Here is a 15,516-nt window from a genome sequence, read left to right as displayed (position 1 = left end):
GCACCACCTCCTAAACCCAAATGTGCTGACAGCAAAGCACAGAGAAGTCTGGAAGTGGAAGCTAAAAGCACAACCTATGAGCATGGTGGAGAGGTACCTCAGGAAATCAGTGAGAATATAGGAAAGTCTGTTGCCCCATCCAAGGCCAGTGGCTTGAGTTCTGCTTTAGAGAGGATGCTGAAGGAGGCCTCTGAAACACCCTCTCCTAAGCCCAAATGTGCTGACAGCACAGTACAGGGGACTGCTGAGGTGAAAGCTATGAGCACAGACTATGGGCATGATGGAGAGCTGGTGCAGGGAGTCGGTGAGACCACAGAAAGATTTGCACTGTCCAACACTGAATGTAGAGGGTCTGATGTTAATTTTCAGAATCCACCCAAAGAGGTCTCTGAAACATCAGCTTCTGTGCTGGAAAATATGGATAAGAAAATGCATGCTAAAATACAGAGTAGTGTAAGTATACATGTTCCATATCAATGAGACAGAGATCACCCTCAAGAAATACAAGAAACAATAGAAAAAACTTCTGTTTCAAATATTGCAAAATTTGGTGAATTCAGTCGCTCTTTAGAAAAACTTCTTCAAGAAGCATCTGCGGTTTCATGTCCAATCTCCAAAGATTTATATCAGCAAGAAGAATTTGAGGATCATACATTTCCCTTAGAAAAAGAGACTCTATTTATGACAAGTTCACAGCCATACAACTCCCTAAGTAGCTATGATACACAAATGAAGATAGTTCTCAAAGAGGGAGCTCCAGAAAAATATGCCAAAGCCTCAGTTAATGATCTTACAGTAAGTGAAATTGAAGCTTCTGGTCTTAAAAGAGATGGAGCTACTAATAAAACAGGAAAGAGAAACATGATTCCAGTTGATCTTCATCCCCTGGAAGGCAAGACCAATATGGTTGTAGTCAAACCATTTGAGATAAATGCAAAAGGGATGAATGAAAGCACATTCTTGGAGGCTTCTGAGCAGAATTCAGAATTTCAAGCACTCATGAATTTCAGAAGAACAAGTACACCACTTAAAGATGAGAGCAACTCCCCCCAGCCAGAAGAAGCTCAGTTCTGCCTAATATCACAGCATGAGGATAACAATGAAGAGGAAGGCAAGAACTTAAATTTGGGATCCAAGTTTTCAGATCAAAACTCTGATTCCCACTCTGGAACAGGAAGTTCAACTCGTGAGCTATCTGATTTCTAAATTTCACAATTCATTGTGCTGAGTTAAACATGGCTACAATTTTTTTTTGTATCCAGCTTGAAATATGTTAATGGAAAGTCTGTGTGATACAGTCTTAATTGAGAAATTTGGATATTTGCTTGGGAGGGGTAGGAAGAACTAATTAAGCTGTTTGATTGGGAAGCATTTAACAGACACTACATTTGAGCAAGCCTTTTTTGGTAAGGATAGTTTAGCAGTACGAATCTATTCAGTCTTTGTGATTTATACTTTTCTTATCCCATGTGACATTGCCTTCAAATTAATAAATTTATAACACTCAATCTAGTAATCTGTTCAAATATACTGAATTAAAAGAGGAAAAAAATATCAGTGGCTCACTGGGTTCATTCTTTAGTTTGACTGGCTAGTCTCTGAAGATAAATGCTTATCAGTGGAATATCTGGATATAAGGAAAATACCAATAATCTGTACTATTTCATTTAGCATTGCTGCCTGTTGCACTGAAAAATGTCCATATCAATGAAGACATCCATTTACTAGGATTCACATTCTTTAGTTGAATGGCAGTTCTAGTCAATGTATAGTGTATGATGGTCATCAAAGACCTTAAGGTAGAGGAGATAATTTAACCTTTTTAGTTTCATACTGAGAAACTGGGAGTATTTTCTTCTCCTGGAGAATCTGAGAAATATATGAAGTTCCCAGGGCCTACCAACTTAGATCCAAGCCTGTTTGGAAAGTGGGTTTCCAAAGAGAGTCAGTGAAAACTCAAGATAAGTGAGGAAAAAATCAAATGTAATTTGGTTTCGCCCATAATTACAGGCAGCAACACTGTGATTGGTTGGTGGAAGGGGAGGAAAGTGAGGTAGGGAGGAAGCAAAGTCAGATTTCTGAAAGAGCTATGTCTGTCTTGATTCTACTTTTGGAGACAATTGCATAAGTTCAGGGTTCCAAATACATCCACAGCTCGTTTTTTGTGGGGTTTGTTTGCTTATTGGGGTTTTTTTTGGGTGCATGGGGGGAATTGGTGTTCGCCCTTTTGTGGTTTTGGTTTTGTTGGGTTTTTTTGGTTACTCAAGCATTGGAACAAAATTACATTCACTGTGGAAAAATTTGCATAAAGTAAAAATTTGCACAAAGTAAAAAATCTAAAATTTTCTTTTGTGCTGATTCATGAAAAGATGGTTGCAAAATGGCTACAATCTGAGTTTATCCTGTATTAATCTTAACCAATTGAATGCAATAGTTTCCCCAAATGCTGTTATTAGTCCGCAAAGATAGACCTATACCTACACAGGGCAAATCACTTGTCTATCAAATCACTTGTCAGACTTGTCTGTCTCTGCTGATGACTGGGGGTGTTTAGGGAGAGCAAATGGACACTTAAAATTAGATGTTTATTTTATTTTGAATTTATCTTGTATTTTCATTGAATGTTCACTGTCTTTGCTAACTGTCAAAATAGATTCTCATGAGAAACCTGTGGCTGGTTCTTCATTGACTTGCTTAAAGTGGCCTGCCTGTGTGTGCAGTGTTCATGTGTTTTGTCTCGTAACAGGTTCTGAAGAAGAATTAAACCCTGTTTTGATGGCTTTGAAAAGGAGTGCAGATAGGAAAAAGCCTTCCAAAAGTCTAGAGGACATTCCATCAGCCACCTCAAGTGAGCACAAAGCTTGTGTGTGTCTCTCATGACCCCCAGTTGGGTTTAAATGTGTTCACGCTGGTCTTCCATACAGCCCTGCCAAGTCGTGGCGTTGTTTTTGTTTCTCAATAAGCTATATGGAGGCTGTACTTTGGAACCAGATTATTTTCTCATATGGTTTAATTTTCAGTTCTTGGTGTTAATTTTGGAACAAAGCTGGTCTACAAAACAGACACCCTCCAGGAGTGCACTGTGTTGATTAGTGATTAACTGTTTCCTGGATAGTTTTTCAGTTGTGGAAGTATTGGCAATTACCCAAACCAGTAATAAGCAGCTACTGTCATTGCCTCCTGGTTGATGGCTTGGGTCAAATAAGTAGACAATGAAAGCATGAAAAACTCAGTTTAGTAATGGTTCACCTGTGTATTTTAGTAATAAATATATCAACCTCACTTTAAGAGAATACAGTGAGATAATATTATACTTAAAATGAATTCCCAGCTTCCCTCAGTAGCCTCCTTGGATTCCTTGTTTTTTTTTTTTTAAATTATAATTCCTGTCTCACTTCACCCTGCCCCTGAGTGTTTTCATGCTTATCTCATGTCTAATGGGGAAGACACTGACTGAACTTATGAATTTGTGAACTGAAGCATGGAGATGTAAATTTTTGAAAGATATTGGCATGTTATTATTCTAATACTACTTATGCTGCTGCTTGCTTCTAACCAGTTTCTAGGTTTTAGGTGTGCACTAACACTGTTGCAACAACATGCTGATAGAAACTATGTCACCATGAGACCTGACCACTGCTTGGATGTAGGCCTTGAGATAGAATGCCAAGTAAAAAGCCTCTTGAATTTAACCCTTCCCATGGCTCTGCTGGTTTGTCTGTGGTTTTGGTCCTCATTACTCTTAATTTTGTGATTATCACTGCCATCCATTTCATACTGAATAACAAAGTTTCTAACTGTTATTTTTCCTGAACAGATAAAGAAAAAATAAATAAACCAAAGGAAGAATTAGTTCTTAGTGCTGAAGATGGTAAATATCATTTGTGTCTGCATGGAAGTTCATTGCTGTTTTTAATGGCCTCTGTTTTCTAGTGAAGTTTTTTTGTTGGTTTTGTTTGTTTGTTTGTTTTTGGTTTTGTTTTTTTTTTTTTGTAACCAAGAATAATATTGTGTTTTTAGATTTGGTTAACCTCAGCATGGCTGGAAAGCTTTTGTAGAATTCTGTTGTGGTGTTTATTCTTAAGGAATCTATTTATGTCCTCCTGTATCTGTAGAAACTGTGCCACTTATCAATATAATCTTTTGGCCTTCGGTCATTCAGTCTATGAGTTACTGAAATCATAGGGAGCTTTGAACACAAGCTCAATTGAAAGAAATTGACCTCAGTAAATATTCAGTTTGTCTGTTTATCCATTGCATTGTAAAATCCAAGATGACTTTTGCTAGTGCAAGACATCTTTCAGAATACCTCAATTGGAAAGGAACCTCTCTTAATATCCTTGCCTTAGTCCTATAAAGTAGCATTATTCTAAGCAATAGTTGAACTTCTAGATCAGCTACTACTGATATCATCAGTCCATTAGTGCATTATAGATGCCTTATAGTTAAATATTTCTGTACACCTTTAGAAATTCCAAATCTAATAAAAATAAAAAGCAAACCTGCTCCAAGAACGTGTCAAAATAAACAGAATTGAAAACCATCAAATAATATTGAATATAGTGGAATATAGCACATAATTCTTTATTTACTGCATTGGAGCACTACAGTTTTAAGAGAACAGTTGTGTGCAGTTGTATTTTTTTATTTCATGGTTTAGATTCTTTAAAGCATTGTGCATGCCAATGGCCTATAGTAGCAATAGGATAATCATAGCATATTAGAATACCTAGAACACCCAGTAAAGTAACAGGAATTAAGCACCATCCTGCACTCTGCTTTCAACTGGAGAACCCTACTGAAAGCCTGTTTTGGCATTCAGTGGGAATGTGTAGAAACTAACCTGAAAAGAGCAGGAGGAATTTGATTTTAATTTTATAAGATTGAAGTTATGAAAAAATGACACAGAGTGAAACTGATGGCTGTACAGGCAGAATAAGGCAAGTTCTCTTGAAAAGACTGTCCTTTTGGAACAGCAAAAAGACTGAATTTTTAGCTTGTACACTTATATTACACTCATATTTTGTCATGATCTAGCTCCTCAAAGGAGAACAGCAATGCAAAACACAGAAACAGAATCATAGAATTGTTTAGGTTGGAGAAAACCTTTAGGATCATCAAATGCAACCTTTGAGCCAGCATAGGCAAATTCACCAGTGAGCCATGTCCCTAGTTCTGAATTTATGTTTGCATAAACAGAAGGCTCCATGACGCACCAAAATCAAACAGACCTAATGCCCATACAGGCCTAATACCTAAACCACTACTAACTATTGGAAGGAAAAAAAACCCCACAATGTTCATGTGGTCTGGGGAAGTTAAAAAAACCCAAAAAACAAAGCCACCAAAAAACCAGAAAAATCCCACATATAAAGTATACTAGTGCTATTTATGACCTCACAAAACTGTGCTGCTGAATGACTGTTAATACTGCACTGAGCAGGTCCGAAACCTGATCAGCATCAAGAGAGGACTGAAAATGCAGCAGAAAGTGAGTAATAGGATTCTTCCAGCAGATACTGGAGAGACTTTTCCTCTGACAGCTGAACTAATACATTAACAATACTTTTTCATTTAACAAGTTACACATCTGGGCTAGATACTTGCTCTAAGTACTGCATCTAATTGCATACTGACAATAACTGATCTGTTGAGCACTGGTCGAGCTTTGACATCAAAAGCTTTGCAAAAGTTTTACTCACCTTGCAAACAATCCCACTGTGTGCAGTGTTTTATTTTATGCAATAAATATGTGCTCCTGTAGGTGGCTGTTTGTTGCCAAATCATTTTCTATCACATCATATTGATGCATCTCACAATGTGTTTCCAGTTCATCTTTGTGTATTATTAAATAAAAGAGGGGCTAGAGCATGAAAAATTCTGAGGATCACAAGCTTACTGCAAACTGGATTTTTGCAAGCCTAGCTTGTGCAATTAGGTTTTGTACAGTGAAAGAGCACAGCTGCGGTAGAGGTATGCAAATATGGAAGAGAGAGAGTGCTAAAAAGTGCATCATTGATAAGATATGTATCTTATAATTAAGTAGGAATACTGGCAACTTTGTTGATCAGGTCTAGAATTTGCTTGATTTACACAGATTTGCCTATTGCAGTTAAATAGACTGAGTAAATAGAACAACGTTTGGTTTCTTACTAAGAATATTATGATAATTCTAATGTCAGTGATGATATTGTTAGTGCACAAGGGTGCTTACTCTTGTTTTAGGAAGAAAATCTAGACATTAATCTGCAATGATTTCCTCATCACTTTTAATAAGGATTTGCTTGTAGCACCCAGGCTACCTCATAGCAAGTAACATTTCTGATCCTGTCAAAGTTTGTTGGTCACTGATATAGACAATGCCAAAGTAGATTATTCTTCTTATTATAGCTTCTCTGAGTCCTCTGGCGGGGGAGGTGGGGGAGAAAGCCCTTGCATCCAAGCTGTTGTGCATGTGCATGTTTTTCATCCAAAGTGGTTTGCTCCTAACTGTGTCCTGTTGTGGAATCTCACTGTTCTGATGTACAAACATGTTTTTGAAGCCTTTTGTATTACTGCTTTTCAGTTTCCACAGTGACTTCACAGCCTGATAAACCATTTTCCAACCCTGAAAAACTCAAAGGACTGAGCAAGTCGGTACCATCATTCTTACAGGAAGAGGTAAGCTCCAGCTCTGAAATGTTATAGTTTCAGGTACCCTGACCATTAACTCTGTGCAAGTAAAATTTCAGAGCTCTATCAGAGGAATCACAGAATGGTTTGGTTTGGAAGGGACCTTAAAAGACTATCCAGTTCCAACCCCCCTGTCATGGGCAGGGACACCTTCCACTAGAGCAGGTTGCTCAGGGTTCCATCCAACCTGGCCTTGAACACTTCCACAACTTCTCTGGGCAACCTGTGCCAGTGCCTTACCACCCTTACAGTGGAGAAATTTCTTCCTAGTATCTTATCTAAACCTATCATCAGTTAGTTTAAAGCCAATTCCCCCTGGTATAATCACCATATATCCCTGTAGGAGGACTTATAATTTTTCTGTCTTTCAAAGCGTTTGTGTAACCGAACTGATTATTCGCACTGCTTAAGTGTTACTTCACTCTCTGATTTATTTTGTGCAGTCCCAAACAGCACTCTCCAAAGCAATTTTCTCTCAAGAAGCTTTGCCCTAGGTAGGCTGGACATTATTCAGTCCTTATCGTTGACCTCTGAACAGAGAAAAAATTCTAGTCTGCTTTTACCTAACAGAATAGACATAACCAGATTTTAAAGCAAATTGAAATGGTCTTTATATGCTAAATGTTTATTTATATAAATAACTATTTCTTAATATGTGTGGAAACTGTTGTTTACTAACCTTGTATCTGTTATGAGACAATCTATGACATCAGTTCAAAACTGTTTGAAGGAGTGGGGAGACCTTGTAAATTGTTCCCGAGTGGAATACAACAGGAAGATGAAGTTGTCCATAACAGCTTGCATAGGAAGGCACATGTGGGAAGGGGATCAATTCTTTAGTGCAGAAGTAGCATTGAGAAAGAATGGGGTTGTGAGTACATAACCTGATAATGACCAAGGAAACAAAAGCTGCAATTCCCTCATGGAAAGGCTAAGCCCTACTTCCCTCCCGCAAGAAAGACTTTGCAAAATCCATTTGCTGTGTCCAGTGCTGTTCTCTGAATGTTACCTTGTGGCCAGCTGCCCTTAAGAGAGAGTCACAGAGCTGACAGCATTTACTATATAACAGAAAAGACTGCTAAAAGAACTGAGCATTATCAATTGCATAGGTTATGCATGAGACAGTGACACGGAGAAGTTGAGTTAAATTGTTCCAATAAACTTAATTTTGTAATTTTTCTTTGCTACTTGAGATTTAAAACAGACAAACAAACAAACATCCAAATCTAGTTGCATCGCTGCTTAAAAAAATTATCCGTGTAGGGTGTTCATCAGAAAAACTCCCTTTCAACTTTAAATGCATGACCTAATTCTAGAAATATTATTCATGTTGCACTACAAGGGAATTTAAATTCAGATTTCCACTGAGTCTCAACCTGCATTAAAATTCTGTTTGTTTGTTTGTTTGTTTTTTAATTTTCCTTGTGACTATAAAGAACGTACACAGACTTTCTTTCTGTGATGTTTTTGTAGAGTGATGACAGAGAGACAGATACAACATCAGAAAGCAGTTATTCCTTTGGCAGAATCAAGAAGAGTCCCAGCTCTCTAACCAATCTTAGCAGCTCTTCTGGCATGGCCTCCTTATCCTCTGTATGTAAACCAAAGCATTATTTTAAAGGCACTTTGCTTTTGCTAATTTCTCCAATATTGTTTTGGCTCTTTTCTTATTCATTGTAACTTTCTTTCCTTGCCATCTCTGTCTCCTTCTTTCCACCTCTGTTTTATGAACATAACATAATTCCTTGCATGGAATTGCCTGAAACAAGTAAAGTAAAATTAAATAGATTTCAATTGTTTTTCTAGTAATATATTGCAGCTTGTTCAGGGCTCTGAACAAAGATATGGATTTTACCCTTAGAGCTTATATTTGTATCTGAAAATGAGGAACAATTCATATAGAACAAACATTTAAAAGGGAGAAAGGGGAGAAAGATAAATCAAAGCAGAAGATATTATTGGTATTATCAGGTGTGTAGTTGAGTCAACTAGCTAACCAAAAGTCATTGGTTTATGTGGACTTTGAATAAGAAAAACAGAATTTTGAGGGAAGGATGTTGAGATAAAAAATATATATATATACACACACATCTTTCTTCTTCTCTGGATTTAGTATTTAATTTTCAGTGTTTTATTTAGTTACATTTACATACATAATTCAGCCATATAAACTATCTATTCATTTTTTTTTGTTATTATTTTAAGAAGGTCTGTTGTCCTGAACTCTTAAGCTCTGCTTGCTGCAAGGAAGATCAGCTGAGTAGATTTAGAAGTAATATTTCAAGGATCTGAGCACAGGCAATCTTCATATCTACAGCATCCTATAATTTAATTTCTTCTATCTCAATGCAGTAAACCTATTCAAATTTTTTTGGTAAGAATCCTGGCCAAACACCTTTGATTTCCAAATATCTTTCTTTCATTGATCTGCTTGCTGAGAAGCTTGTATAATAGTGTCCATTACATTTTATTGTTACATCTAAAGACATGCAGTTGATTTCTTTACTGTCTGTATCCTGAGCACAATTTCTACCCTGAGCCTGAAGTAGCTGGTGAAATGCAATGCCTGGAAAATATTTCTCCTCTTGTACACTGCAGGTGAGTGGCAGCCTAATGAGCATCTACAGTGCGGACTTTGGCAATGTGGATGTGAAGGGGAACATTCAGTTTGCCATTGATTATGTGGAACAGCTGAATGAGCTCCACATCTTTATTTGCCAGTGTAAAGACCTGGCAGTGGCAGATGTTAAGCGACAGCGTTCAGACCCGTAAGTACAGAGAATACATTGCTATTCTAATGGAATTTTGTCTTTTAATGTGGAAATGAAAACTGCCGGGGTTTTCCAGTCTCTCTAACCTGCTGGAGTAAAGCACCCAAGAAATAGATGAAGAGGCTATAATGTGCTTTGTGGGTTTTTTTTTCACTCTGGTTGAGTATAGAACTGCCCTTATAAAGTGGTGTGTATATGTATTAACACAGATCATTAAAACTTTTAAGAATATTAAATTATCTTTTAAAATGCCACTTTTCAGATGGTAAATGCCACTTTGATATGTTTTCAGTAGGATTAGCACCTATAAATATGACATTTGGGCCTGCTAAAGGGATATATTCTGTATTTTCATGTGCTGAGGAGACATTTCAACATATTTTCCCCTGGAGAAGGATATTATAAGAAAGTGATGTTTTATACATCACCACTGCTGTTGAAATTCTTAAATATACAAGCTGAATAACATAATGTCTACTCAAGTGGATTTCTTTTACTTTGTGAGCAAATACTTGTGTATTTTGGAAGATGGAAAGGGTCTGGATTTTTTTAGGTTTTAGGTTTTTTTAATTCTTCTAACAATTCTGTCCAAATTTTAGGTATGTAAAGACCTACCTGCTTCCAGAGAAATACAGACTGGGCAAACGGAAGACATCTATCAAAAAGAAAACTTTTAATCCAGTCTATAATGAAATACTGCGGGTATTTATCAAACTACTACTGGATATAATAGAGTGTATGTGTGATGTGTGAGAAACCTCAGCTTTTGGGCATATTGCACTCAAAAGGGTCATTAGCATGAGAGGGATTGCTCTGCAGAGCTGACTGTGTGCTTCCATTGATACATTAACTCTGCAGTTGTCTCTGGATCCAGCATTAAGAACACTGGTGGTTTTATACTTCTTGTAAACAAACATGAGCCATGTATGACCTTAAGATGACAGAAATAAGAAGGAAATAGTTGGGTTTTATTGTGATTTTTTTGCTTTCTGAAATGCAGAAGTGGGCAGGTATGGATGAATAAACACAGACTTTTTTTTCTAACAGTATCACTTTCTGACACAGCATAGGTAAAAATTCAGCTTGTTTTAATTTTTTTTTCCTTACTTCTTCCTGGCAGTATAAAATTGAGAAGGAGCTCCTAAAGAATCAAAGCCTCAATATCTCCGTCTGGCACAATGATACCTTTGGTAGGAATAGCTTCCTTGGTGAAGTAGAGTTGGATTTAGGAGCTTGGGACTGGAATGATCCATCCAGTAAGCAGATCAACTGGTTTCCTCTAAAGCCAAGGGTAGGTTGGCTGTTTTGCATTTTCTGCTGTGTAAGTGCAAAACCAAGTCATTATTTGGGCTTGGTTTTGTGGGTTCTGTGCTGATTATAATCATAAATACTTATACACTGGTAAACAGAAATACAGTTCTGAGATGTCTTGTAGTCTTGTAGCTTTTACAGTAGGAGAAACTTTCTCACAGTCTAAGGAGTAGGAATTTCAAAGTATTTCTCATTGTCATATTGCTGCAACAGAAATCTGAAGGCGCCTGTTAACCAAATATGTAGTAAACCTTCTGAGGATATGGAGCAAGTGCAGCACCATTTTAATGTCAGATGTTTGGTTTAATTTTCTTTTCATTTCAGACTTCAGCAATAACTCTTAATCTAGAAAACAGAGGGGAGATGAAACTAGCCCTCCAGTATGTCCCACATCCAATTGGAGGTAAGCATTGCCACTTTGCTGGTTCATCAAGGCTTTGGTGGTTTTGTCCTTTTTTTTTTTAATTTAAATAAAAACAAACCTTGTTTAATGTTTGTTATTCACTTCGGACAGCTTCTTTCACCATAAAAGTTTTCTGTTTTCTTCCTAGAGGAGTAAGTCACTCTTATTGTGAATACAGTTAAGAACCGCAAAGACTATTTTGAGATCTTTTGTTGTTTAATGTTACTAAAGAAGAAATTACCTCATTGTCATAATCTAAGATTTGTAATGCAATATATACGTGTAACAAAATTCTGTTTTTCCAATAATTTTAGAGATTATAAATCATCAGGCAGATGCTCTGATCTGCTAAGCAATGACAACACACAGAATTTCAAGCAATACAAGGTGTAGGAAGTAGCAGCAAGTATTTAGAAAACAGAAATTCATAGCAGTCTGATCAGTTTGGTTTAATCTTGTCTGGAAGCAGATAGTGGACCAATCTTAGAGTGAATCCAGGTCAGGTCTTTAATCCAGACAGACAGTAAGAACCAAATACATTAAGAGCATAAAAGAGTTTATTTGAAAGTACAAGAAACAATAAATGCTAACATCACATAGACTGATGACAAGCTGATCTGCTTATCTAGGAGTCTTGGGAAGAGAAGACCAGTGGCATGTGTTTACTTGGTTGTAAGAGAAGAAAAGTCATTGTAGGAAGGCAGACATGATGCGATCTTGCAGTACTTTGATGGGATGAAGGTTTCAACTTCCAGAGTACAGAGAGCAATGTTGAATTAAGATGTGAGATAACAAGTCCAGAGTGAATATCACCTCTGCAAATGGGCAAGAACTGCTGCATCAGACAAAATACCTTTAAAAGCCATCTGCTTAAGCAGATGTTTTGTTTGTTTGGTTTTTTACAGGAAAGAAGACTCTATCGACTGGTGAGGTGCACATCTGGGTGAAGGAATGCCATAACCTCCCTCCTCTGAGAGGCAATAGGCTCAACTCTTTTATTAAATGGTAAGAATTGTGGTCAAAGTCATCAAACATGGTGGCCTAATAATGCTACCATTGCACTCAATGTATTTTCTTTTTCTACATTCATATTAGAAGAACACTGAATTGCTTTCTGATTCTCCTTTATTGTAGTGCAAATTGTCCTGCATAGTTTACAGCTTCCAGATGCTAAGCATGTATCACCAAGTAAAGCTTACTGGGAGAGCTTTCTGTGTCGTTACTATGCTTTGGTTTTGTCTCTGAATCACTTGGTGGAAGGAATAGTCAAACTGTTCTGGCTTTTATTCACCTTTAAGCAAAGCATGTTTTTGCAAAACATGGTTTAGCTTAGCAAATTTTGGGAGGAGACAGAAGCGTGAAATAGTGTAATAGTGTGAATACATAGTTGGATTTCTTCCCCCTTCCTTTCCACATACAGACTAAAAATATATGAAGAGACAAGAATAACAAGCTGGTTGGGGAAATCTCTGGTGGCAACAAAATGTTTCAGTGTCATCAGTGATAACACAGCATATAAACTCACTTGTGCCTCTTCCCCACCTGACTTGCCCTTCCATCCTCTCAGGCTCAAGGGTGGATACCTGCTGCCAGTATTTCCTGTAAGGAAATATGAGAGTATCACCCTTCACTCCATCTCTGCAAAGCGCTGTTATCTTCACTCCTGTTTTACCATGCAAAACACAGTTAATCAGAAGTTTTTGCCTTTTCAGTATGTTTAATGCAGGCTGTGCTGTGCAAGTGCAAACTGACAGTGCTTTTTCTCTCTGAAGTACCATTCTTCCAGACACCAGCAGAAAAAGTCGCCAGAAAACAAGGACAGTTACAAAAACTACAAACCCAGTATTCAACCACACCATGGTCTATGATGGCTTTAGACCAGAAGATTTGAAAGAAGCCTGCATAGAACTCACAGTCTGGGATCACAACAAACTAGCAAACCACTTTCTGGGAGGCCTCCGGATAGGCCTTGGAACAGGTACTGGACAATCACCACGTTAATACCTAATTTACACAGTAGTCTTTTACATTTTTTTCCCTTTTCCATTTCTTCTCTTTCAGTCTTTCTTTTCTCTTGAACAGTTTTGTTCAGTAACGTACCTATTCTTCAGAACAGATCCTGAAATGTAAATAATAGTCAAGTTAGGAGGGTTAGGATGACTGACAAGGAGAAATATTAGAAACAAACCTTTGTCTGGCCATACATTGTACTGTTAAAGTACAAGATTAAGGTATTCCTGCACCTGAAATCTGATAATGTCTTGCAAGCTTACTCATGCAAAAACATAGTGTAAAGACAGCAGTGGGTGGAAATAAAAGGATAGATCAGGAATGCAGGATAAGATTGGAAGATACTGAATTATAAATGCAAATAAGTTTTTAGCATAAGGGCAAAATAAGATGTGCAAATATAGCAACAGGAAAATGCAAAAATGCAACAATTCTTCTATTTGCCCCTTCCATTCTGCTCCCTGATCTAAGGGGAGCATGTGTTTGGAGTCTTCTCAAGAAATGCAATGTACAAGCTACTCTTCACAAATTAATTTCTTGCATGGCTCACCAGAATAACCTAAATTACAAATTAGAATAATAAACCTTAATTTGAATTTTAGAGTACCCAAGGTTGCATTTCAGTACAAAATCAGTACCCTGTTTTATTGTTAAGTCTTCTCAGAGGTATGGGCAATTGGCATCTTTCTCCTTGGGATTGTAACAAAAAGACCAAGAATAAAAAGGAAAAAATCTGGACAAAGATGACAAAATTTGTGTGAAACTGTTGTTAATTGTATTTGACATCATTGCTCAAGAGTAAAAATGTAGAACTGGATCTCCAAACCACTAGGTCAGCTACCTAAGGAGGTGCAACCATTGTAGAGCAGGCAAATTTGATTGCCTGTGCTTAACTCTGCAGCCTATTAAGCAATTTTTCTCTTCAAACTGACATTTTTCTAGGCAAAAGCTATGGAACTACGGTAGATTGGATGGATTCTACTTCAGATGAAACTGCCCTTTGGGAGAAGATGATGAACTCTCCAAACACTTGGATAGAAGATACACTACCTCTCAGGATGCTTATGGTTGCCAAATTGACTAAATAAGGTGGACTTTTATTTGTTAGTGTCAAAAAGAGACCTTGGGAATTAAATTGAAAGCATGGGGGTGGAACTTGGAAGAGGAACACAGTAGTAGCTTTTTTGACAGCTTCTGCTCTGTTACTGTTCTGGTTTTGTGCTGTCAGATGTCACTTTGTATTTCAAACATCTGCTTACAGATTGTTATGTAAATTGTAGGGATTTTAAAATTTCTTATTCACTGAAAACAACTTCAAGAAAAAGGTGCTTACAGAACCCAGTGTTAGAGGTAGCTGCGATGACTGTGTTGTCTAACTGAAGCATTTCTGATCCCTTAAATTATCCCAATAACCAGCAGAAATATAAGATCAAGTCAACTGTTTCTGTAAATTGCTTGGCTTGTTCTTGAAGCCTTACTGATAAGACAGCAGCATTAGTGTTAAAGCTCATTGGTATGTATTTGTATCCTCATTATGCCATGTTAGATCTCACCAGCATGGAATATGGCCATGAAGAATTTAGTTTTTTGAAAGTTAGTTTTTTGAATTTTAGTTTTTTGAAAGTTCCTCTAGTTGTAATTGTACATTTCTAGGACATGAAAGTTACTTCCCCAATGAAAGAAGTGTGGCATGAAGTGGTACTGTTGATGTCCTGTTCTACAAGGTGCAGAGGACTTAGTTCCAATGTACTGTAAAAAATCAGGGTTGTAAAAGGTTTGCTTTATATATGTGTTAATCATCTTGTTAGCATACAATACTTAGTCTTAAGTGCTGAAGATGTGTAGGTGAAACTTTTTTTATTCCAGTGCTACTCAAAAGGATCTAAATGTGCCAATTTTAGTGATGACAAGAATGTTGGGTATTTATTCTCCAAAGTGCACTTGTTTGTACCTGTATCCATTAGTTTGGGGTTTTTTGCAAGAACTGAACTCACCTGTGCTTCAGCGCCACCGTTAGGAGACTGGGAGGACTGTGGTGGGCTTTGCTTAGTTTTGAGGCATAGGAAATAAGACGGGAGTTTTAACTTGTAGAAATGCATGCTACTGGTAGATACATACATAAAATACAAAATATATTCCTTTTGTTTTCTTTTTTTAAATAAATGCAGCCTATTTAAACTAAATAGGAATTCAGTTTTTATTAAATTCTAGTGGTTTATGTTAGCCATTCAGCATGCAATATAACAAAATGCAGACAGAAAACATTTTTGAAAATAAATGCACAATTATTTACTCCAGATAAGTCTAAAAGCTGCTGAAATCTTTCACTTCAGTTAGAGTAGAGGGAGA

At 37.1% G+C, this 15,516-nt stretch overlaps 1 protein-coding gene across 5 annotated transcripts in view; it reads left to right on the top strand.

Annotated features, from left to right (window-relative positions):
- SYTL2 (synaptotagmin like 2) overlaps positions 1–15,350 on the top strand; it is a 54,254-nt gene extending 38,904 nt beyond the window's left edge. For 2 of the 5 annotated variants that reach the window (XM_071432878.1, XM_071432879.1), the window contains exons 10-21: positions 2,747–2,848; positions 3,818–3,871; positions 5,444–5,491; positions 6,566–6,660; positions 8,146–8,265; positions 9,271–9,440; positions 10,043–10,145; positions 10,564–10,734; positions 11,079–11,157; positions 12,063–12,162; positions 12,930–13,135; positions 14,110–15,350. In XM_071432878.1, coding sequence (XP_071288979.1) covers positions 2,747–2,848; positions 3,818–3,871; positions 5,444–5,491; positions 6,566–6,660; positions 8,146–8,265; positions 9,271–9,440; positions 10,043–10,145; positions 10,564–10,734; positions 11,079–11,157; positions 12,063–12,162; positions 12,930–13,135; positions 14,110–14,255 — 1,394 coding nt within the window. In that variant the 3' untranslated portion in view covers positions 14,256–15,350. The remainder of the gene's footprint in view (positions 1–2,746; positions 2,849–3,817; positions 3,872–5,443; positions 5,492–6,565; positions 6,661–8,145; positions 8,266–9,270; positions 9,441–10,042; positions 10,146–10,563; positions 10,735–11,078; positions 11,158–12,062; positions 12,163–12,929; positions 13,136–14,109) is intronic. The other 3 variants (XM_071432882.1, XM_071432881.1, XM_071432880.1) reach the window with 2 other exon arrangements.
- Positions 15,351–15,516: the final 166 nt, after the last annotated feature.

The sequence above is a fragment of the Agelaius tricolor genome, unplaced genomic scaffold (genome assembly GCF_023055355.1).
Source record: "Agelaius tricolor isolate 1412-34295 unplaced genomic scaffold, bAgeTri1.0.p SCAF_9, whole genome shotgun sequence".
Taxonomy (NCBI): domain Eukaryota; kingdom Metazoa; phylum Chordata; class Aves; order Passeriformes; family Icteridae; genus Agelaius; species Agelaius tricolor.
Note: the sequence above shows the minus strand (reverse complement) of the source record. Positions and strands in the feature narration are given on the sequence as shown.